This window comes from Gouania willdenowi, chromosome 16 (assembly GCF_900634775.1).
Source record: "Gouania willdenowi chromosome 16, fGouWil2.1, whole genome shotgun sequence".
Taxonomy (NCBI): domain Eukaryota; kingdom Metazoa; phylum Chordata; class Actinopteri; order Blenniiformes; family Gobiesocidae; genus Gouania; species Gouania willdenowi.
Genome location: NC_041059.1, coordinates 7,059,191 through 7,082,364, shown reverse-complemented (window position 1 = coordinate 7,082,364; position 23,174 = coordinate 7,059,191). Strand labels below are relative to the sequence as shown.

The 23,174-nt window shown below is 36.1% G+C and overlaps 1 protein-coding gene across 1 annotated transcript; it reads right to left on the bottom strand.

The window, feature by feature from the left end:
- Positions 1–15,601: 15,601 nt before the first annotated feature.
- On the bottom strand, positions 15,602–16,652 carry LOC114477529 (free fatty acid receptor 2-like). The gene has a single exon (XM_028469874.1). It carries the CDS (start codon positions 16,646–16,648, stop codon positions 15,647–15,649), a length of 1,002 nt encoding a protein of 333 aa, XP_028325675.1. The 5' UTR covers positions 16,649–16,652; the 3' UTR covers positions 15,602–15,646.
- Between the last annotated feature and the right edge of the window lie 6,522 nt (positions 16,653–23,174).

Genomic DNA, 23,174 nt, shown 5'->3' with positions numbered 1-23,174 from the left:
TTGCAGTTAGCGCTGTCTGCGCTAGCTGTCCGTGCTAGCCACTTCATGTTAGCATTGAGGTGGTAACGGAGGCTGCAAATCGGCAAACTTTTTTTTGCACAATTTGCACACAACTTGTTTTTTGTTTTTTTTACTGTAAGTAATCGCAATTAACACATAAAGTGACAGCCCTAAGTTATTTCTCATCCCTGATTAATGTTTGCTCTAATTTTTTTTAAAAACTCTAAAAGTAAAGTGTTTAACGGTTAAATAAAAAAAAAAAGTGGTTTGTTGTGAGTAGAACAATGCTCTGTTGGTTTGAAAGGAGGTCATTTTTGTTTTCCCTGCTGGGTAAAATGTCTCCGCTTTTGTTGTGTTTATTGAATTTATATTTATTTATTTATTTATTTATTTTAGCGAAGGTATTTTTCCTAAATCGTCACAATCTTTCACTTGATGGGACATTTTGGTATGAATGGCGTTATCAAATTGTTTCCAACCAGATGTCCTGAATGTTACAAGTAGGTAATACCTATAATCCAAAATCATTACCAGATGTTTCTATGGAAATGGTGGCTGTCATTGCGCAGTTAGAGTTCATTTCATGCTGTTTTGTAGTAGCTCTAAAGGGAGAGACTTCATAAACGGGCTGACACATCTATTGTCCTTCCTAAGCCCACGGGAAAGCTTGCGTCTCCTCTTCTTTGCCTCCACAAGGCTGCAAATGTTTCGACGTAAAATCGAACAAAAAGTGTTGAAGGCTTTTCAGGAGAAAAATATTGCCTAGTTAGTACAGAGTAAGCTGTAGTTTCCTTTCAACAATATTTCTGTTTGTGTTTTTATTGTCAGATTTGACATTAATAATCACATCTCACGAAGAACCATGAAGAAAACCTTAAAAGGCAGATAAATATCAAGTTTCTACTCATTCACCATACAACTATATATCCTGTTAGATAAGGACAGAGGTATAAAGAGTACTGATATATCCTACTCAAGTAGAAGTACTGTTATTTGATTGAAATTGTACTCAAGTACAAGTACAAAGTAGCTCAAATAGTACTAAATATTTTCATCCCTCACATTTAGTGGTAATAACTCTTGCCACGGTTCCCTTGCATACAGTAAACATCTCATGTATAAACTTAGAATCTTGCACAATTGGAACTTAATTTATTTTCCACAAAGGCATCTGTATAAACTAAAAGGTTTGTCAAAATGTACAATTCTTTTTTTTTTTTTTTTTGGTGAATGAATTCAATTCAAAATAATAAAAAAAAATGATCAGGCTCTAAGTATAACTGAATTTATGAACTCAGAAACAAATGTGGAATATGAGCAACTAACATAATAAGTAGAAACCCCAACCTGAACTGAAGAAAGTGGCTGGAAGTTGAATAGAAATTGCACAACTAAGAACATATGGATTATGTTCAATGTGCCTTCATAAACTGTTTATTGAATTTGCTTAGTATCAGTTGGGTGTAGAAATGTAACAAATTACTTTATTTCTTCTAAAACGTACTTAAGTACAAGTAAAACTACTGATTTAGAAATGTACTCAAAAAAAGTCCAAGTACCCATAAAAGTAACTCACTTACAGTAACATTAGTACTTGTAATCAGTTACTTTCACCTATGGAGAAGGAATGTCTAAACCCAGTCCTGGGGGGCCTTGTCTTTCAAATCTGTCCTATTCAAATCTAATGAATGAGCCACTCACTGCAATCTGGAGTATTTCAACAGGCCAAGGTTTTAAAAATTCTGAACAAACGCTCTCCAGGATTGAAGATCGATGCCCCAGTATTGGACAATGGTTGAACAACAATTAAAGACTTCCTCACCCCTAAAACATCACCTATCCCTGCAGATTCAGGACACCAGAGACAGGTGCCCAGTCCGTTGCAGTATTTAAAAAACTGATTTTCCTCTGCTTTATTTTACTGGAGATATTATTGTTAAACCTGTTTGCACTGCTATTTTAGCAGCCTTTCATCTGCTCTCCGTTTGTATGTCAATGACTGCCGCCCATATCATCTGCCATATTTCATCATCACATTTAATATTCACTTAATCACTCTTGGCTAGACAAGTATCCCGTGAAATCAAACCCATTTCAAAGGCGATAAAATCCTTTCTGTCTGAGAGCGTTCATTCTGACCTTGTTGGTGAAAAAAGAGAATTTTGAAAAGAAGTAAAAACAGCTTCTTTTACTTAGTGGTTTATTACCTTAAAACTGTATCAAGTGCTTTGTCACTTCCAGTTTTTTTTTTTTTTTTTTTTTTTTTTTTTACCGCTGGTTGTTAGAGGTTTTCATTTGATCTTCTTTGTACGACACCAGTCAGTCCCAGATGTCGTATCAGCATACTAATCACCAATTGGAAGCACTTGGTGTCGACCCACGGGTCCGATCGACAGTTCTTTAAAGGTCCTCATGTGACACATTGAATTAATGGCTTTGTCTTTGGCCCTGACGGCGACCCCAGAGGGACGATGAGTAACATTGGATATTTCGTCTCTTCTCGTGACACCACGCGGAATCCCTTAAGTATAAGGTTCAGTGGTTCAAAATGAAGCTGGACACCATCTCGATTAAAAATTAGCCCGGAAGATCTGAACCAAATTTTCTCTCTGGTGTTCTCAGGTTTCTGAGTAGCATACTGACTTTTTTTTCTGTCAGTTCATTTAAACTTCACAAAAATTCTCTTTCGGATTAAATACCTCACAACTAATCTCATTAAATCATTTGGCAATTTTGGGGTAGGGATGAAATAATGTGAAAAGGCAGGACATGATAGTAAATGATCCATATGAACTCTTTAAAAGGGAAGTTAGGCATACTGACTAGTGGCTGGAGCATGATATTGGTTAGTATATTCAGTTGACTAAAGCTTGACTAAAACTATAAAATACAGATGGCTGAGCTAAGACGAAATCAACATCCTGCAAAAGACCCAAATAGGGTAACTGAACAAATCTTGCATTCTCAAGATCAAATAAGACAAGAGCACTGAGAGGGCAAACGCCAAAAGGTATTGTCAGTTATCTGGATCAAGCATTACATTTCTATCCCCATCAAAAACAATACAGTAGGTCCAAATGGGCACCCTCATTAAAAAAAAAAAAAAAAAATAGCAATGAAATGCACAATCCGGAACTGATCCGGATGAATCTCAGTGGGGTAAATGAAGAACCAACCTGGTAAAACTTAGTCCAATTTAAAAAAGATCGGTCAATTATGAGCCACGATCTCTAATCTCATTAAATCAGTTGAAATTTTTGAGGTAGGGGTGAAATCAGAATCAGAATCAGAATCCAGAATCAGAAATGTTTTTAATGGCCATGTACAGTTTTAAGGACAGTACAAGGAATTTGTCTTGGTAAATAATGTGAAAAGGCAGGACATGGTGCTAAATGAATAAGGTGAACTCTCTAAAAGGGAAGTTAAGCATGTTGGCTTGTGGCCAGAGGGTGATATTGGTTCGTACATTTGATTGACTAGAGCTTGACTTTTTGTGGGCGACCGTGGCTCAGGTGGTAGTGGGTCGTCTTCTGATCGAGAGGTTGGGGGTTCGATCCCAGTACCTGACTATGTGTCGAAGTGTCCTTGGGCAAGACACTGAACCCTAAGTTGCTCCCAGTGGTTGACTAGCGCCTTGCATGGCAGTCCTGTCCCACTGGTGTGTGAATGTGAGAGTGATTGGGTGAATGAGCTGATATGTAAAGCGCTTTGAGACTGCTTCAGTGTGGTGATAAAGCTCTATATAAATCAAGTCCATTTTTAAATCAGCAGATGGCTGAACTAAGACTAAATGAACATCCTCCACAAAGACCTAAATAGGGTAACTCAATAGATCTTGTCCTCTCAAGGTAAGATAAGACAAGAGTACTCAGCACAAATGCCAAATATCCAGATATTGGCAGTTATCTGGATCAGGGATAATGATCATGTTACCATGATCATTCACACTTGAAGATTCCATCCACATTAATAAAAATACAGTGGGCACTCTCATTTTTCCGAAAAATGGCAATGACATGCTCAATCTGGAACCGATCCGGATGAAACTCAGTGGGGAAATAAAGGAACAAACCCTATATAACAATATAATCTTTGAAGTTAGTACATTTGGTTGACTGAAGCTTGACTAAAACTACAGACTCTTGTCAGCAGATGGCTGAACTAATACTAAAATGAACATTCTGCACAAACACCCTAATAGGGTAACTGAATAGATCTTGCCTTCTCAAGATAAGTGTACAAACACCAAATATCTAGATATTGTCAGTTATTTGGATCAGGGATAATGATCATGGTACAATGACAGATCATTCACACTTTAAATTTCTATCCCCATCAATAACAATAGAGTTGGTCCAAATGGGCATCCTCATCTTTTCAAAAAATGGCAATGAAATGCGCAATCCAGAACCATTTTAGATGAAACCAACTTAACATATCTTTGTCAAATTTCATAAAGATTGGTCAATTGCAAACAGAGATGTGAATCTGAGACTTTTCAAGCCTTTTCAAGCCATGCAAGGCGTTAGTCAACCAATGGGAGCAACTTAGGGTTCAGTGTCTTGCCCAAGCACAAGTATAGAATGGGATCAACCCCCAAACTCTGGATCAGAAGACGACCCCTCTATCACCAGAGCCATTGTTGCCAAATTCCAAAAGTTAATAGAATTGTCCATGGCGTAAGGTCTATTTTTGGTTACAATTTAGTCAAAATCTATTTAGTGCTTTTAAATTAACCCTGCAAACAGATAAACAAATAAATAAATAAATGCTGGTGAAAATATTATCTCCTTTGTGGAGGTAATCAACATCTTGCACAGACCTAAATATAATAATTGAAAAGATATTGCCTTCTTAAGTTAAGATCTTAAGTCCTTTATTCCTCCTTATTTATATTGAAATGATAAATTGAAGGTTTCTACAGAAATAAACAGGTCCATATTCTATTTTTCCTGCACAGACTGATTATAGCAGTTCTGAGGACCCATGTACCACCATTGAATGAATAGCCAGGTACAACCCTCTGAAAAAAAATGATGTCCTCCCTCCAAGTTCATCTTTTGTGCTTGAGCAGTTTCATGACAGATCCAGAAATAATCACCACGCACAATGCACACTACCTTGTATCGATCTTGCCCAGGGAATTGAAACTCAATAGAAAACCAGACAGCGAGGGATGGCTAAATTATTATGTGGAAATCCGTCAAGCAGAACAATAAAAGGGGAAAAAAAATCTTAAAATAATATTTGAAGTGCCATTGGTAATTTTTCAGAGCTGTCATTGTTTATTAATGCATCAACATAGTGGCAGAAGATCAGAATATATTTGCAACTTTTAACTATTATTAGTTTTCTATTTTAAGTGAGAGCATGGTTTTTTTTTTTGTTTTTTTCACCGAATGTTTGAATATACCTTTGAGGCTCAACCATTTCTGCTGGAATCTATTCAACGCAGTATTTTTCTATGATCATACTGTATTTTGCATGTTGTAGACAGAAGTAGGAGGTTCCTTATACAAAGGAATATTGGTATAATGATTATATACCAAGCTTGTTGTACTAATATTCACTTAACCACAAATATTATGGATAATTTAAGTCACTAAAATAAGAAAAAAAACAGCTTTCTTGCAAGAAATTGATTATGGGCGGGGCTTCGGTAGCAGCTAAGACCCACACAGTCTATACTATAAAATCTCAACAGAACAAGCAATGTTATGCTAACTAGCTACTCAATACAGTTGTCTATTCACAGTCCTCTCAATACAACCTATTCACCACTGATTGTAGAGATGTTAGTTTTTATAGGAGGGGCGGGGCCAACAGCAGTGGTTCATGACGTATGAAGCCAACACAAAACATCACAAACCACCATTCTCAGCCAACAGCTTAATTTGATTGTAATAGCCTGGTTTCAACCCATAGAGGGCAGTCACTCTTACCACAAACTGAAATTGAAATACATTGATTAAAATGTAAAAAGCTGGACAAGAATCAATCAACAACTAGTGGTTAAAGAAGCGGGCTTGTAATCGGAGGGTCACGAGTTCGAATCTCACCTGGGCCATCACTGTGGAATGTTCAGCAAAGTCCCTTAACCCAACTGCTCCCCGAGCCTCTCCAATTGGCAGCCAACTGCGACACCTTGGGGAAAATGCAGAGGAAGAATTTCACTACAGTGATTAATAAAGTATACATTATTATTTATATGACACTATCTGAGGACTAACACATATTGTCTGTAAATGTATTTATTTTGTTGTTTATTTGACATGGACAATGTACATTTATACACATTACAGTAAATGTACCAGAGTTAGCCTAATGGCTATTTTTCATCTGCTGTCCCTGGACAGCTGTTAAAAGTCACCCTCAAAACAAAATCTATCCACATTAGTACAATAAGAAAATTGTAAAACAGCATAAAACTTTATGATTCACCGTACTAAAAATGCATAATGCAGTTTCAATAAATAGTTTCAATCATATTTTAAAAATAAATATAAAATAAAATGCAATATACAATGCAAGAAAACTCTTAACTGTCAGGGCTGATGATTGCAATTCAGATTATTCAAAATCCATTTTCTTAGCTGGGTTTTAAATGAATTATACAGTATGTTGGAGTGTCCCTGATATTTACAGGTAATACATTCCAGTAATGGGCAGCTTGAAATGCAAAGGACCCTGGGAAATGCTGCCTTCAATGTGGATATCATTGTATATTATGGTGAGGTGGTAGAGGGGTCGTCTTCTGATTGAGAGGTTGGGGATTCGATCCCAGTCTATACCATTTTTTTAGTATACTGTACACAGTGCACAGTCCAGCATGTTAATGATTACCTACCATACTTGGTTTACTACCATCCCCTACGTGCTCTGTTATTTGTTTTCTATTTCTGTTAAGCTGTTCTTGTTTTAGATTAAATACTGTACACTTGATCACATCCAAGTTTCCATTATTATTATTATTTTTTTTTTTTTATTTTGTTGTGTTTGGGTGTTTTCTTGCTAGCAGGTTGCACTTTTCTTAAAACATATTGTGATTTCCCTCAAATCCTTAGTCCAATTTGCCAACTTCTGTTTCTCATATGGTGAACTAGCAACCGTTGGTGACCAAGTATTCTGAATGCCTCAAGTCATTGGAATAGCAAGCGCTGTGCTTTCTGCTATTGTTCCAATTCTGTATTTGTCATTGAATGGACTCCAGCAACAGGGAAGTGCACCTTTTCAATGTTTTATTCCTTACATAAACAGGCATTGAAATCCAGGATTCATTTTTACTTTGGAGTGACAAACCATTCTGCCATAATCAACTAAAATGCCTTTTATTTTGGAATAACTCGAGACTCAATATGTTTTTTTACAAAATGAATGATTTTTTTTCAATCCTTGTATGCTTAAACAATGCCATTCACTTTCAACAGCATAAATACAGGTGTAAAGACTTTCACTCCCACATTTATTGTTGGTAATAAATGTTGCCACAGTTCCCTTGAATGGAGTAAACATCTCATGTATAAACGTAGAGTAACTGAACCCAAAACCCACTTTTTTCTGCTGAATACATGTGTATTTGGTTATTAAGTAGTGCTGTTTATTAATCCTAATCCCACTCTTCACAGTTTAGTAAAAGTACTTTCATTTTGCATATTTATTTGCCAAATGTCAGAGTTACTGCCCTCTAAGGGTTGAATGCTGGCTATTACAAGTGAATTTTGCTATTGGCTGAAACGGATTTTTAAGATTCCCCTGCGTTATCGACTTTCACTGTTGGCCCCGCCCCTACTGTAAAAGATGAGAGGAGGGAGGAGGGTTTCCTCCAATCACAGTCAGCAGTGAAGTTTTTGACTCTGTGCTTCTAAAAAGAGCAGATTCTGCGATAATGAGAAGGGTTTATCAAGCTATCTGTGTATTTACAGGCACATCATGTGTGTATTCCCGTCTGTCTCTCCGTGTGCATGGACGTTCTTGTCGCGTGTGTGAGTCTTCCTGTGTGTGTGTGTGTGTAGCTTCACGTGGGGATTGTGCGTGTGATTGTAGTATTTGATCACAGATGTTACCGTGTGCTGTTAGTGGGCGTGTCTTACTGTGTCAGGAGTAACGCCCATAATCAAGGCAGTTTTTGAATTTCCCCCCTAGTGGCAGGTCAGCAGAAAGCAGGGGTTTAGTTCCTCTTTAAAAATGAATTATGAAAGAAAGTGTCTATCTGTACGGTTGCCGTAAGTACCCATAAAAGCAACGTCATTACAATAACGTGAGTACTTGTAATCCATTACTTTCACCTCAGTCTGCCGGCCTGCCATAATCAACTGGACAGGTTGATATTGATGGACCTTCAGATTCATGGGGCGGGGGGCTGTCACAACCAGACGACTGATTTTAGCTAAACAGTTACTGCATGCATTGCAAAACAAAAAAACATGTTTTTTCCCCTCCTACCGTGATTGTCTGTGACAAATGTACGGTGTCAGGGCGTCACGCTCTTAGTACTTCCCACTGTTTGTCCTTCTTAACTGTTTCCTGTGAGTTAGAAATTGATCATTCCAAGCTAACAGATTGCCTGCAATGCTGCATACTTGAACAAACTAATGATTTTTTCCAATCAATGTTTAAACACCTCTCTTCCATCACAGCAGTGTGTCCAGCAGCATCAGCCAGTTCCTGATTTAATCCTGTCATACTCCACAGCAAGATAAGTCGACACTAATCACTGTTGGCTGTTTTTTTTTGGTCTGTCGTCCAAATGCCACTCGTTGAGCGAATGTTTGCTCATTTCATGTGTTTTTTCCTCCCCTGCGTTGCCTTTTTAAGTCTTTTTCTAACAAGAGCTAAATGAACCTGTTAACCCCTTATAGGACACTCATGGAAATAAAGGAAATAATACTAAAACATTTACCTTAAAGCAGTGTTTTTCAACCTGAAAAACGTCTGAAATGTCTAGTAATTGATTTTTTTAATTTTAATTTTTTTTATTTTTGTTTAATGATATATGAATTAATTTCTTTAATTTTCAGTGTTCTGTAAAGCAGCTTTGCTATTATTATTATTATTAATTGTATTATTAGTTGTAACTAAAAAAGTGATTAAAGTGGTCGGATTAAATAACTTTACACTTCTTCCTACTCCTTTTCGCACATGTAAGTTGAGAAGTTTAAGTGTTTGTGGATCATATCAATGGTCTATTTCTACTGTTGTAATTCATCATTTTTTGTTTTCATTTTTGTTGTTTTTTTAATCATTTTACATGTTCAAAATAAAGACATTACAATTACTGATATATATATATATACATTGCTTAATTGTTAATATAAATATATTATATATATAAATACAATTGAAATAATGAATTGAATCATTGTTAAATTATTTTTATAATTAAAATGCAACACACAATTTAAAACTGTATTATATACTAATTTGCTTTTTGGGGTCCATCCATAAAGTCAACAAAATGATGGTCCATTGTTATATAAATTCATGATAACCACATTTATTTATTTATCTGAATAATATCCACTGTTATCCAGGAAGTTTATCATTATTTGGACCATATTATATAGTCATCTTAAAGATGTAAATCCTTGTTTCAGTCAGAAATAAAATGGGTTAAAAGGTGACAAAAAATGGAGGAAAAAGTAGGAACATTTAGTATAAACTGGCAAATAATAAGCATTACAAATCATGAATTGGCAAAAATAACCATGAAATATGGTGAAAAGAGGTTAAAAGTGACAATGATTAGTCAAAATATTTGACATTAGGTAGGAAAAGTGGTGGAAAGGGTTTGTAAGTGCTGAAAATGTCTTGAAAAGTGGGAAAATGTGCAGAAAAGGCATTGAAATTTGATGAAGTGGTAGAAATGGGAGAAATGTAGCAAAAATACATTAAAAGGAGCAAAAATATGGCAAGAAAAAGTGATGAAAATAGGTTAAAATATAGCAAATAATAAAAAAAATAGGGTCAGCCAAAAAAAAAAAATCAGGGTCAGCCACATTGTCATCTTCCTCCTAGTTATCGTCACTAAAGGCATGAGAACAGTCAGTCTCCTCTTGGCATTAAACGTATACAGTGAGCAGACATTTGCTAAAAACTACAAAAACAAATTAACAAACTAACTCATTTTTAGGTGAACTGGGCATATGATGCCTACATTTTTTCCTGCAGTCATTTCATTCATTTCATTAAGTTGTCAGCAAACAACACATGTTTCCTAACTTAGTGCAACTAGTCAACTAAAATAAGTGTGAGTTTGATCAACTTACCATGGTTACTTTAGACGTTTCAATCATAAACACACAGTAAGTTGAGCCACATGACCACCTTTTTCTGACTGCAGAGAAAACAGGAAGTTGGAGGCCTAGAAGGTCTCTGCTGATTGGTCAAATCTCAGTAAGAGTCATTTCTGTTGATTGGCTGAGTGAGGACCACATGGTCCTTTTTCTCACCTATCCACAGGACTGGTGGCAAATCTTTCTTTCTTTCTTTCTCTGGTGTTTATTATTTTTATTTCTAATATTTATTAAGAAATTTCCCCCTGGGATAATTAAAGTATTTCTGATTCTGATTCTGATTCTGATTCTGAAATGAAATGTAATGTGTGCAGAAATGACCAAAAACAATTAGTTAAGGTGCTGATAATTTACCATGGAGATATGATGATGGATGGATGGATGGATGTGATGATGGATGGGTGGATGGATGGATAGATGGATTGTTATTTAATCCATAACAGTGCATGGCAATGATGAACACAAACATAGAGACAAGTCTCTGTGTTTATTTTTGTTTTACTCTCTTTTTTTTAATCTCTCTATCTTATCACACATAGTCAGGAAAGAGTCAACGTTGACGTAATATCTAATTATTGCATTTCCAGGAAAGCAAAATGAAATGGGAAAAGAAAACAAACAAGGACAGCTGGTTGTTCTGCTCTCCATCACAAGCAGAACAACCTTCACAAACAACACTGTTCAAATAGAAGTCCTCTGTAGATTATGTCATTATTTGTTTCCACTCTAATGTTGATAAGTGGATTTTTCTTTTGCTGCGTTTAATTTGTCTGTTTGTACCTTTTAAAATGAGTTAGTGTCAAATTATTTATTTGTCCAAAACAGGTAAATCGTGGAAAATACCGCATTGTTTTTGTGTGACATGCATTTCACAACATGTCTGTCAAAAGAAAAGTTTCTTTCAAAATAAAAGACAAGGCCAACATGAGAGACATTAAGTATTTATTTATTTTTGACCAGCTGTCAGCGACTCACCCAGTACAGGTCTGTGAACCACTTTAAGGCCCCGACCCACCAGTTGAGAAACGCTGTTCTACACAATAATGTGTTATATGTATGCATACACATCAAACACATACAGTAAATACATACTATACGATACACATACGTACACATATACATACATGTACCGGTATATATTATATATATATATACATAAAAGTAATATTTTACTATTTAAAATACACTACTACACAAATTTCATCAATTGAATTGAATTTTAAATACAAATATATAGAGTGGCAATATTTAAATTCATAGAGCACTCTATTACAGTTGTTCTCAAACTTTTTTGGCTCATGAACCCTTTTTTCTCATTTCTGAAGCCAAGTATCCCCTTTGTTCAACTACAATGTTTTACTCAGAATTCTGTGGAAAAAAGCAACAACAATAGAGCATAATGATGGAATGAACGAGTAACAAGTGGAATGAAACTGTATTTAATGATGAAATGATTTATTTCTACAGCTTTTATCATTTACGGTCATGTGGGACCAAAACTGGCCCTTTATTTTTAGTTCATGTTCTAATCAAGATCATTTCTGTCATCATTTTGTGTACTTTTGGTGTCATTTTGTGTATTTTGCTGTTGTTTTTCCTGTCCTTTTCATTATTCAGTATATTTTTCTCTTTGTTTTTGTGTGTTTTCGGTGTCGTTTGTTTGTTTCATATGTCGTTTTGTACATTTGCTCTGTTATTTCTGTGTATTTTTAACTAATTTAGTGTGTCTTTGTTGTCTTTTTGTGTGTTGCTGGTAATCGTAACTATTTTTCCTTCTTTGTGTGCGTGTTTTGAGCTAAAAATAAACATTATAAAACCACCTATTTTTAATGCTTTGATTGGTTAATTTTCCTCTACCTCTCTCTCTCTACAGTACCCCCTGTAATTTGAGAAACACTGCTCTATCACAATATATGCCTTTGATTATTTTTATTGAGTATTAATACAATTTATGTAGTATTATAGTATTGATATATTTTACGCCACTATATACAGTACATATTAAATATTATTGTTGTCCAAGGTCAAATTGTTGCTCTTCTTTCTTATATACAAAGGTTTTTTTTTCTTTTTTTTCATACCAACACAACCTTTAATATTTATCATTTAATAGATCAAATGACTTTACGTGATTATAAATGTTTTCATCTTTACCTGATGCATCACAAATGTTCCTCTGCACATCAAAGCTTTTGATCTTTGTGCTTTTTTTTTTTTTTTTTTAATCGCTGACACGCTGACTGGGATGTTTTTAGATTTGTTCATTGTTGCCAGAAGCTGGAGGCCCACACATCTTAGTCATTCATTCTGCTCCATGTGTCAGAATGAATGTTGCATGCATGATCCACCTGTCAAACAGACAGCATTCTTCAGCTGCAACCTGTGCTCGTCTAATCTTTGCAGAACAGGATTACTAGTAGCAGTGCCAGCGTTTATTTAAATGATAGCATTGTTTGTAGCATGTGTGGTGGGATCTTTAAGTGGAATAAGTTGATTTTAAATATAGCCATGTCGCATGCACTGCTGGGAGCAGACTTACTGTCAGAAATAATATGCGTTACATTTGGGGCACGCTGATGAATCCACACTTTAACCAGATCATAAATGTGTTATGCTGCTTTTAAATTGATCCTTTTTTACACTTTTTTATGATGTAAAAAAAAAAAAAAAAAGATGACATGGATTTGCCTGTAAAATTGAGGTCTTTACACACAATACCCACATCTTTCATTTCACAATTTATTCATTATAATTCATCTATTAATTGACACAGTAGCACACAAACGCACCCCTAAAAGTATTTTCTTTTAATATACAGTATATAATTATCACTTTTTACAATTAATTTTTCTCGTCTCATAATTTACAGTACACATACAGAATTCTATACACATGTCACAAAAATACTACAATGGTTTAACACAGGGGTTCTCAGCTGGTGGTCACCGTGGGACACACAAATTGAATCGCGACCCCCCCCCCACCTTTTATTTATTTATTTTTTTTAAGAATTCAACCAACCAAATTTAGTTTTTCAAGAATTGCTGTAGAAAACATGCATATATAATTTTTATTAAAACATAAATCTACTGTATATATTTTCCTGTGCATGCATTTCACAGCATTCCTGTCAAAAAAAAGTGTATTTCAAAGTAAAAGACATGTTCAACATGAGAGACATTAAGTATTTATCTAAACTTCCAATTTACATGTTTTAAGACCAGCGTGATGGAGTCCAGTTGTATTTATTTTTAAGAAAAGGAAGAAAAAACACATCGAATGACAACAACAATTTTATTTCACACACACGGTAAAATAAAATTGCATGCAAAAACATGCATCTATAGCTGCTCTTTAATCGTTCCTTCTTGTTGCACAAGCAGCGCGTTGCAGCACACAGATAACACAGCACCCTGGCATAATTAAAGCTTCAAGCAAAGCTTCATCTTTCTTGTGTCGAGATGACATTCAAAGTCATAGCATGAATGTGTGCATTAGGTCTGAAGGTCTAGTTTAAAAAAAAAACCTATTTATGAAATATAAATCTGTTTACATCTCGTGTGCCAGTTCACAGTACCTGTCATATGACCAGGGTTGGAGTCAATTATGTTTTAATTACCCATGTTCAATTACAATTTCATTACGATTACAGTGACCAGCATTTTTTTCCAATTACAATTAAATGACAGTAATTTTTAATCGTCAGAAATTCAATTACATTTACGTTCTCAATTACTAAAGTTCAATAAAAATTAATCACAATTACTGAGCTTGAACTAAATAACCTAATGAAAGTTTATTTTCCTCGTGTTAGCTTTCTGTTAGCATCTCTTATGATAATGGGTCCTAAATCAGCTGTAAAATACACTAAAAACAAATATTTATTATCTAATTTCATTCCTATCTATTGGTTTCCTTGTTTGGCTTCCTAATCAATGAAAATATAGGTTTTAATATTTTTGGTGTGGGTGTCTGAGCCTTTTTTGTGTCAATATACTCCTGAATTTATGTATTTTTTTAAAAAAAATGTTTATAATGGTAAAATGTGGGAAAGCTTGACATGAAACATATTGTTAACTATATACGTGTAGAACTGTACATATATAGAACTCTAACATGGTTCCCCAGTTTTGCATTAAATTATAATTTTTGTTAATTATTTATCATATAAAATGAATTTTTATAGAATTTTTGTGAAAATTATTTAATTTAATTTAATTTAATTTAATTACAATTATGACAACATATTTTTAGATTAGAGTTCATTTTAATGTTTAGATATTATTAAGCATTAATAATTTATCAAATATGATTAAATGATTTAACGGTTAGGTAATTAAATTATTTCATTATATTCATATATTATTGATCATTGTTAATTTATCAAATAAGATGAAATGGGTTAACAGTTATCTAAATGTAATAAATAATTCAATCAAGTAGTTAAACTAAATTATAAATAAATAAATAAATAAACGTTAAATATTAAAGTTAAATAGTAAAGCTAATTTGGTAAAGATAAATTTAATTATATTAAGTTAAATAACATAGGACTAGTTGAGTTTGGGGGAACATTTCACGAGTTAAACTTTATTAGAATTAATTTTATAAAGTTTATCAAAAACATTAGAATGAAATTGTTCATTATAAATGAATGTTGCATGGGAAGCAATTTCATGCCAAAATCAACAAATTCATCAATTCAGAAATAAAACAACTTTATTGGAAATCGACTGCTTCATTTCCCAAGTGGAATCCAGTTTATTTAAATCAATAGCTTGACAACAATTATAATCAGAATCAGAAATGCTTTATTTATTCCAGCGAGAATTTACTTGCATTACAGCCGCTCAAAAAATACTTCAAATAAAAGAACAAACATCAAACAAGAAGAAAGAAGAGAAGAAGAAAGAAAACGTACATAGTTGAGTAAAATACCTTTAACCTTTAACCAAATACCAGAGTACACGTTGCCGTAGTAAAAAATAAGATAAGATAGTAGTAATAATAATCAAGAATTACTTCAAATAAAGTACAAACACCAAACAAGAGAGAAAGAAATAGAAGGAAAAGAAAATGTACATAATTACGTAAAAGGCCGTCAACCTTGAACCAAAGGAGTTATAGTTGAGCCCAACCCTGCATATTACATGATATCATAATGATACAGGAAGCCAGAAGGCTACAGATAGGGTGTTCATCATCGAGACAAATATAAAAAAAAAGTCGCCAATAAAAAGGCAAAGTAAACCTTTGGTACAAAAATATAAACAGCATTTAATTTCCTGCTCAGATGGAAGGAGGAATAACAAATTTGTTGTGGCAGCATGGCTTGCAGCTTGCTTTCAGTTGGCTCAGATAGCATTGATCTCCTCTTGTTTGTGCTCCTTATCTTTTCCAGTCTTGTTAATTCCCTCCCACAAGGCTCGGAGCATGTGACAGGACAAGCACCTGTGGAGGCGACTTTTAAGCCCTTCCATCACACTGCCCACAGTCACTCTCACTGCAGATGAAGAGAAGTAGAAAATAAGAGGGTCCAGGCAGGCGTTAAAGGTGCTGCACAGAAGGGCCTTGTCTCTCCAGTGGGGGCTTTTCCACTGAATGATGCCCACGATGTGGGAGACGTTGTACGGGCCAAAGCACAGCGCAAACACTAGCAGAGTTCCCAGAGCCAAGCCGATGGCACGGAGACGTCTTCGTCGGTTAATGTGTTGGAGTTTGGAAAGAATCCTAATGAAGTTGATGTAGCAATAACTACAAATGAGGAGGGGGATGCAGAAAAGCACCACACAGAGCTCCAGACGCACCGGCAGGAGGATGTCCAGCTGAGCATCGGTAAAGTTTTCATAGCAAACCGCTGGCCTGTTGTCATTGTTTTCATATGAGTTGGCCACGTCAGCCTCGTCTTTGCCAATAAGAGGGATAATGAACACGATGCTCAGGTGGGCAATGCAGAACATCCATGAGAAAACGCTGGCGGCCACAGCGTACATCGGACGCCGTTTAAGAATGTGCTGAATGGGAAACGCCACGCCTAAATATCGCTCCACGCTGACCGCCGTGAGAAAGAAGGTGCTGTTGTATATGGTCATGTAGAAGATGAAGCCAGAGAACGGACACAGAGCGTAGTGCAACTTCCAGTGCATGTTGTTCATGACCTCCTGCATCTTGAAGGGCAGGAAGAGGAGAAAGAGGAGGTCGGAGATGGTCAGGTTGAGGAGCAGGATGTCGATCGGTGTCGGCCTTTGTCTCACTTTTCTGCATAAGGTGTAAAAAGCCAGAACATTGGCTGGAAAGCCCAGGACGAAGGTGATGACGTAGACGGAGAGACACAGCCAGGTGTTGCACTCCTGCATGGTGGCCTCGGAGTGAGTTGTTCAGTTCTCCACAACGGACGAATGGAAGGTTGAGTTGACGGTTTGATGCGTCTGAACCATCTGAGACGGAGGCTTCTCGTTGGTTCAGTGACCTGGAACAAGACCGCATGGTTTTCCTGTCCTCAATAAACCAGCGTTCATCGTTTCCCCTGAGGTTTAAAGCTCTGCTGATAAGAAGAAATGAAAGGAAATGACCACACTGCACAATAAAGTCTTTAGGATATTATCGTTTGGAGAACAGATTTAAGAATGTACGAACATAATCTTAACCTACACCGAGAACCAAGAACAGATTGTTAATAGAAACATCACTTTACATCTTTCTATTTAAAAATCTACGAAGCTAATGTATTATCTCATAACGAAGCACGAGAGTTAGTCAATGTCAGACATAGGCAACTCACGGCCCAGGGGCAAATTTTGTTTGGCCCCCAAAACAAATCCCCAAAAATTGTATTTCAAGAAGTTGGAAGGAATATAAAGCCCAACATAATACACAGAATAACTCCCAAAGCACACAAATCAACAGCTAATTGCACAACAAATTCCTAAAATACACAAAAAAATACTCATAAAACACACACAATGACAACAAAAACAGACACAACAGCCACTTTAACAAACATAATGACTAAGAAAACCACAACACATTACAGATTAAATCCAAAGACACACAGACTTTCAACAAAATTACACAAAATGTCAGAAAAATACAGAAAACGACAACAAAAATAGAGAAAGTCACCCCAAAAATGCACAAATCGATAACACATAATGACTAAAAACTGACAAAAAAAACCACACAAAGACAAAAAAAAAACAACCCCCACACACACACGTATTAATGGTCAGATTCTAATGCCAACATAAATGTTGATAAAAACTGAATTTCAAGAAGTTGAAAGGAATATAAAGCTCAACTTAATACACAAAATAACTCCCAAAAGACACAAATTGACAGAAAATTGCACAAAGTACAAGAAAAACACAAAAAAATTCCTAAAATACACAAAATGACAACAAAGACAGAAAAAACAACCACTTTAACAAACAAAATAACTACGAAAAACAACAAGACATTACACAATAGCTCCAAAACACACAAACTGACCACAAAATTACACAAAATGACAGAAAAATACAGAAAGTGACCCCAAAAACATACAATTCAACAACATACAGTAAATGCAGAAGAACACAACAATAACAAAAACACACATAACTCAAAACTGAAAAAACAACAATGATCAGATGTTTGTGGCCCCCCGCTGTGATACCGTTGCCCATCCCTGGTCTATGTGTTATTAGCTGCTCCGTGTCGTAAATACAGAACAATGATGTCTTCATCATTAATTTTGCACTGTACACACACACATACTGTACACGCTGTGAAGATCATGTCCCTCATAAACCTAATAGGCTAACTACACTTGAAGGAATTAACGCTTTATAGTTTTAGCAGCTATAGCAGAGGGAAATTGTTCTTCTTTCTTACCATCCGTGTTGTTGTCTGTCTGGAGTTAAAGTGTAAGATGTGCGAGAGGAGCTCAGCTTTTACACTCCACACACTAACCATGGGGAAGTTTTTTCTCTTTCTTATGAGAAGTGTGATGACCAGTTAGTGCAACCATAGCTTCCCCTTCTTCCTTCTCCACTTTGCACCAGACTTCTGTTATTTATGAATTCTCACAGAGGTTCCCGTTATTACCAGCAAACAGAGGTGTAAAGAGATGATTGATCTGACCATTAATACGGGAGCAGGGGATTGTGGGGGGGAGGAAAGGGTTTTGTCCTATCTTTTTTTTTGTCCTATCTTTGAGACTGCTTCAGTGTGGTGATAAAGCGCTATATAAAATCTAGTCCATTTACCATAACAATTATTTTTGCAATAAAATAACACCAATGAATTCAATTAAAACATTTTAAAATTTTGTTTTAAAAGTGAAAAAATTCTCAGGCTGAAATAACCTCCATTCAATGTTGGTTTGGTGCGGTGCATTACATTTAATCTGGTTGGTCGGCTATGATGTGATGCATTTGCTTGTTGTCTGGTCTTTTCCTTTTTTGTAGTTTCACAATGTCTGTTGATTATTTTAAAACAAAAACAAAAAATTATTTATTCAGTGACGGTTGGGTGTAGAAATGTAACAATTACTTTACTTCTTTTAAAACGCTCTTAAGTAAAATGACTAATTTAAAAAAAATACTCCAAAAAGTACAAGTACCCATAAAAGAAACTCAATTACAGTAACATCAGCACTTGTAATCTGTAATCTGTACTTTCACCTTTGCCAGCAAAGAAGAATACCTTTCAAAGTGGATATCGTAGCTTACCTCCACTGCTACTGCCGTGTATAGATGTTTTATTTGATCTTCTCTCCTCACCAGCTTTCAGTCCTTGGCACATTCTTCCATTTACATTATAATATAAACATCCAGCGCAAATATTAGTAACCGTTATTAGGCCTGATTTGGCTCCAATTAATCTCCCACGGTCTCTATGGTAACGCCTGACCCTGTTTCAGAATTTGAGTGGCACGAGTCTTTCCCTGTGATCCTGGTTGATCTCAGGTTATTAAATCCTATTTAGTTTTCCGTGCCCGCCGCCTCGTCATGGACGCCTTTTTATTGGGATACGAGGAGGAAGAATGAGTGTTTGACAAACGAGATGACCCCCTGTCAGACTGGCCCCTCCCCTCATAATGTGAGGATATGGTTGTCCAAACAGACGCCTGCTGTTTGAGCTGTCATATACTAAAACACAATAATCTAAAAATGATAAACCGCATTACAGATAAGAGTGTCCCTGGGGGACTTAATAACCATAAAAACACTGCTAATGTAACAGAGGTCAGATTCATTTCTTCTTCTTCTTTTTTTTTTCTATTCAGGTGACGCAGGTGGTTCAGTCACAGGCTGGAAGTACAGAAGTGGAAAAAAGAGCGAGAGCTTTACAAAGAGCTCCGTTTGATGTCGGCTAATGTATGTAAATCACTCCCAGGAAGTTTCGCTCAAATCTATTCTTTAAACTCTTGACTGCCATGTGTGAGTTTAAGGTATTTAGTTACAGCTTGCCCTCTTTTGTACTAAGTATCCAACGCCTTCATTCTGGCAGACATTCCATGTCACTCACCTATTCAATGTTTTACTTTAAGTTTGCTCAAATGTGGCTATTGCAGGCTCAATGTTTCCATCAGACATAATTGCATTTATATTAAAGGGGACTTATTATACACAGTTTTCACCATTTAAAAGTGTTCCCTGTGGTCTAAATGACATATCTGTGCTGCTGTTTGGTCAAAACATATTATAAACTAAGCAACAAGAGAGATTTAATACCCTGTAAAAATGAGTTCCTTTTTGGGGGGGTGTCCCTGGATTTGCATAGACCCCCCCCCCCCCTTCCCCGCCCCTTTCTTCCGCGGGGTGTCACACTACGTTCACACTGCAAGCCTTAATTCTCAATTCCGATTTTTTGCTCAGATTTTTAGTTTGTTCGCTCACATTACCATTTAAAATGTGACTTGTATCAGACTCTAGTGTGAATGGTTTACGGCTCCAATCTGACCAGCACGCGCTTTGTCGCGTTTGTCTCAAAATTTTTGTGCTTTGGAGCCGGAGAATAAATGAGCAGGTGCTGAGGAGGACGATAAACAAGGAGTAAAATAATGTTTTGGCTTTTTGTGGTGCCAATTTGCTTTTAAACACAGACCACTTATGATATAAACCTTCAAGCTTTGACCGAACCTGACAGAGCAAAACTGAAAGCGACAGGTCCGACAGACATTAGGTATTTATATTAGCACCTGGCCTGAAACCGACAGTTGAAACCTATTTTGTTCCTCACATAAATGACATTTTTATGCTTGTTTTAGTGGTAAGCATTGCATTTATTAACAGACAACTTTTAATGTTAACATTAGATCAGCGCACGGGGAAACAAGCGCCCGTCAAACACAGGCGCAGTGCGCGCATGAGAGTGCACTTATTTACATAACTTTTGTATCAAATATAAAAGGATAATCCATGTTCTTGTGCAGAAAAAGGATTGAATCAACAGTTGATGCTTAAAGACTGTCCCTGTCTCTGCTCCATGAGGCACTGCTGCACTCACAGCTGTTAAAGGGCCCATGTTACGCTAAATCAACTTTTCTGTGCTTTAAACATGATAAAGTGTTATTAGGGCTTCATACACATGCCCAAAGTGTTTTTTTCATTGATTCCCTCAATCGTTAGAGGTGATTTGCTCCTTTCTTACTGCAGGGTGAGCCCAAACACCTCGCTACAATTTGATGACGCGTTCCCACTTTGATGACGAATTTGACGCAGCACTGAGCTGGAGAAGCCCCGCCTCCAGGAAGCTCTCTGCTGTGATTGACATGTAAACAGACACGCCCACGAAGGTGAGCATTTCAGCGTCCTTCGCACAGTGCTATGTATGTATTTTCTACAGTCTATGTATGTACCGGTGAACGCCCCGCCCCCACGTTCTGTCTCATGTTTATAAAGCAGCATGAGTTCAGCTATGGAGTGGGTGGGAGGAGGCCGGGGGCCGTCCTCTGGCCCTACCTCACTGTGCGGGGACAAGGAAGTCAGTGTCCCGTCTATAGACACACCCACTCATGAATATGCAGAAGTAAGCCACAAATCAGCCTGTTTGTGTAGAGTTGCTCAGAGAGTGAGGAAAATAAACCTCAAATACTATGTTTTTGGGGTTCTTAGAACAAATGGAGATGGGTGAAAAATAGCATGAAATGGGACCTTTAAAAAAAAAATATGAATGAAAACACAATGTATATCAAATGCGCATTAAATCCTCCTTGACACTGAGGTCGCATTGAAAAAGACCCAATCTGTATCTGATTCAGAACCAGTGGAGCGATGAAGTGATGGAGTGACCAAAGAGCACCACTACATTCAAGCGGCTCATCACGGGCGACTGAAGTGACTGCAGTTGCTACAGTCGCGTTCGATGTGGAAAAACAATGGCAGACTTATGCTAAAGTTTTCATCAGGTTGACGTCACAAATGTAGAAAATTTGAAACGGAGCAATAATCTCTGTGTTATGAGACTTACACAGACCACAAACAAACGACTGGATGTTTTATTTCATATTTTCAGTGCCGTGTTGACACTCAAGTTACCTCATATGTGATAAAAAAAAACTGCAAAAGTGGATTTTTCATAATATTTCCCCTAAATATAGACGTGTTGTGAAAGCTGTGACACTTGGTTTTTACTGAATGTCATTTTCGGGAGTTTCTAAGACGCTGCCTGAACATGAACTTTGTAACATATGTCATTTCATCATCATAGTAAACCATCATGCTTGAGTAATTATTCTGACACTGTGCAGCTTCTCAGTAAGACAGAGAGAAAGGAATGTAAAGATTATTGGTCATATAAGGGACTCATTCTTTTAGTTTAGATTTCCTATTTTTCATGATCGTATACAAGCTTTTGTTTAGGGTGCGTAACACAGTGAGAAAAAGAGGAAGGCTCGTAGTCAGGTTTTCTAAAAAGGCTTAAAACTAATGCATACTTCTTCCAATTGCAAAGTCGCAACACGCAGTAAAAAAAAAATAAGCCATCAAACACTTTAAGGCAGGAGTGTCTAATGCAGGGTTTCTCAAATGGGGGTGCTACAGCACTACAGGGGGTACTTGAGAAAAAGAGAGAGAGAGAGTGAAAAATTAACAAATAGTGACTGGAAGTGATAAAAAAAAAAAAAAAAACTATAAATAAATCTATTCCTAGTGCCATTAATTCAGTGTTTTTGGGGTCACCTGATATTTCGGAAAAATTTATATATATTTTTGAATTATTATTTTGTTGTTATATTATTATTGTTTGTAGATTATCAAAACACACTCATATTTCTATACTTTCACTTTTAAAAACATAAATCTAGTAAATAAAACATTAAAAAAATATATCCGAGCTCAAACATTTACAAAATGAGGTTTGGTAAAACTTGTTCATTCCATCATTATGCTCTATAGTTGTTTTTTAAAGCTGTAGTAGTTTTCTAAGCAAAATGTTGTAGTCGGACAAAGGGGGTACCTACGCCTTCAAAGTTTGAGAACCACCGGATTAATATATTTTCACTCAGGGGCCACATCTGGAGCAGTTTGATCTAAAATGGGCTCCAGATTTGGGGTGGGGAAAAAACTTACCAAATACTGCCTATAACAAAATATCCTTTAAAGATCGTGTAAAGCAAATTCTGACATTGCTCTGAAGTACTTGTTTTTCCATGATTTTGAGACCTAATTTTATATACTTAACGATTTTTTTCATTTTTCAAATTTATTTCTGCTTTACACGGACTTTAAATGATTGGAATCTGGTCAGCTCAGAAAAAACAGGGGAAGAAGTAGTTCCACTAAATGAACTTGTTGGAAATGAAAGGAAACTTCTGCAGATGAATGAAGAGTTTCATCTTTGTATTTCTGGGATTTCACTCTCTTAGTCATGACTTAGAGTTTATGAGTAGGTAAAGGA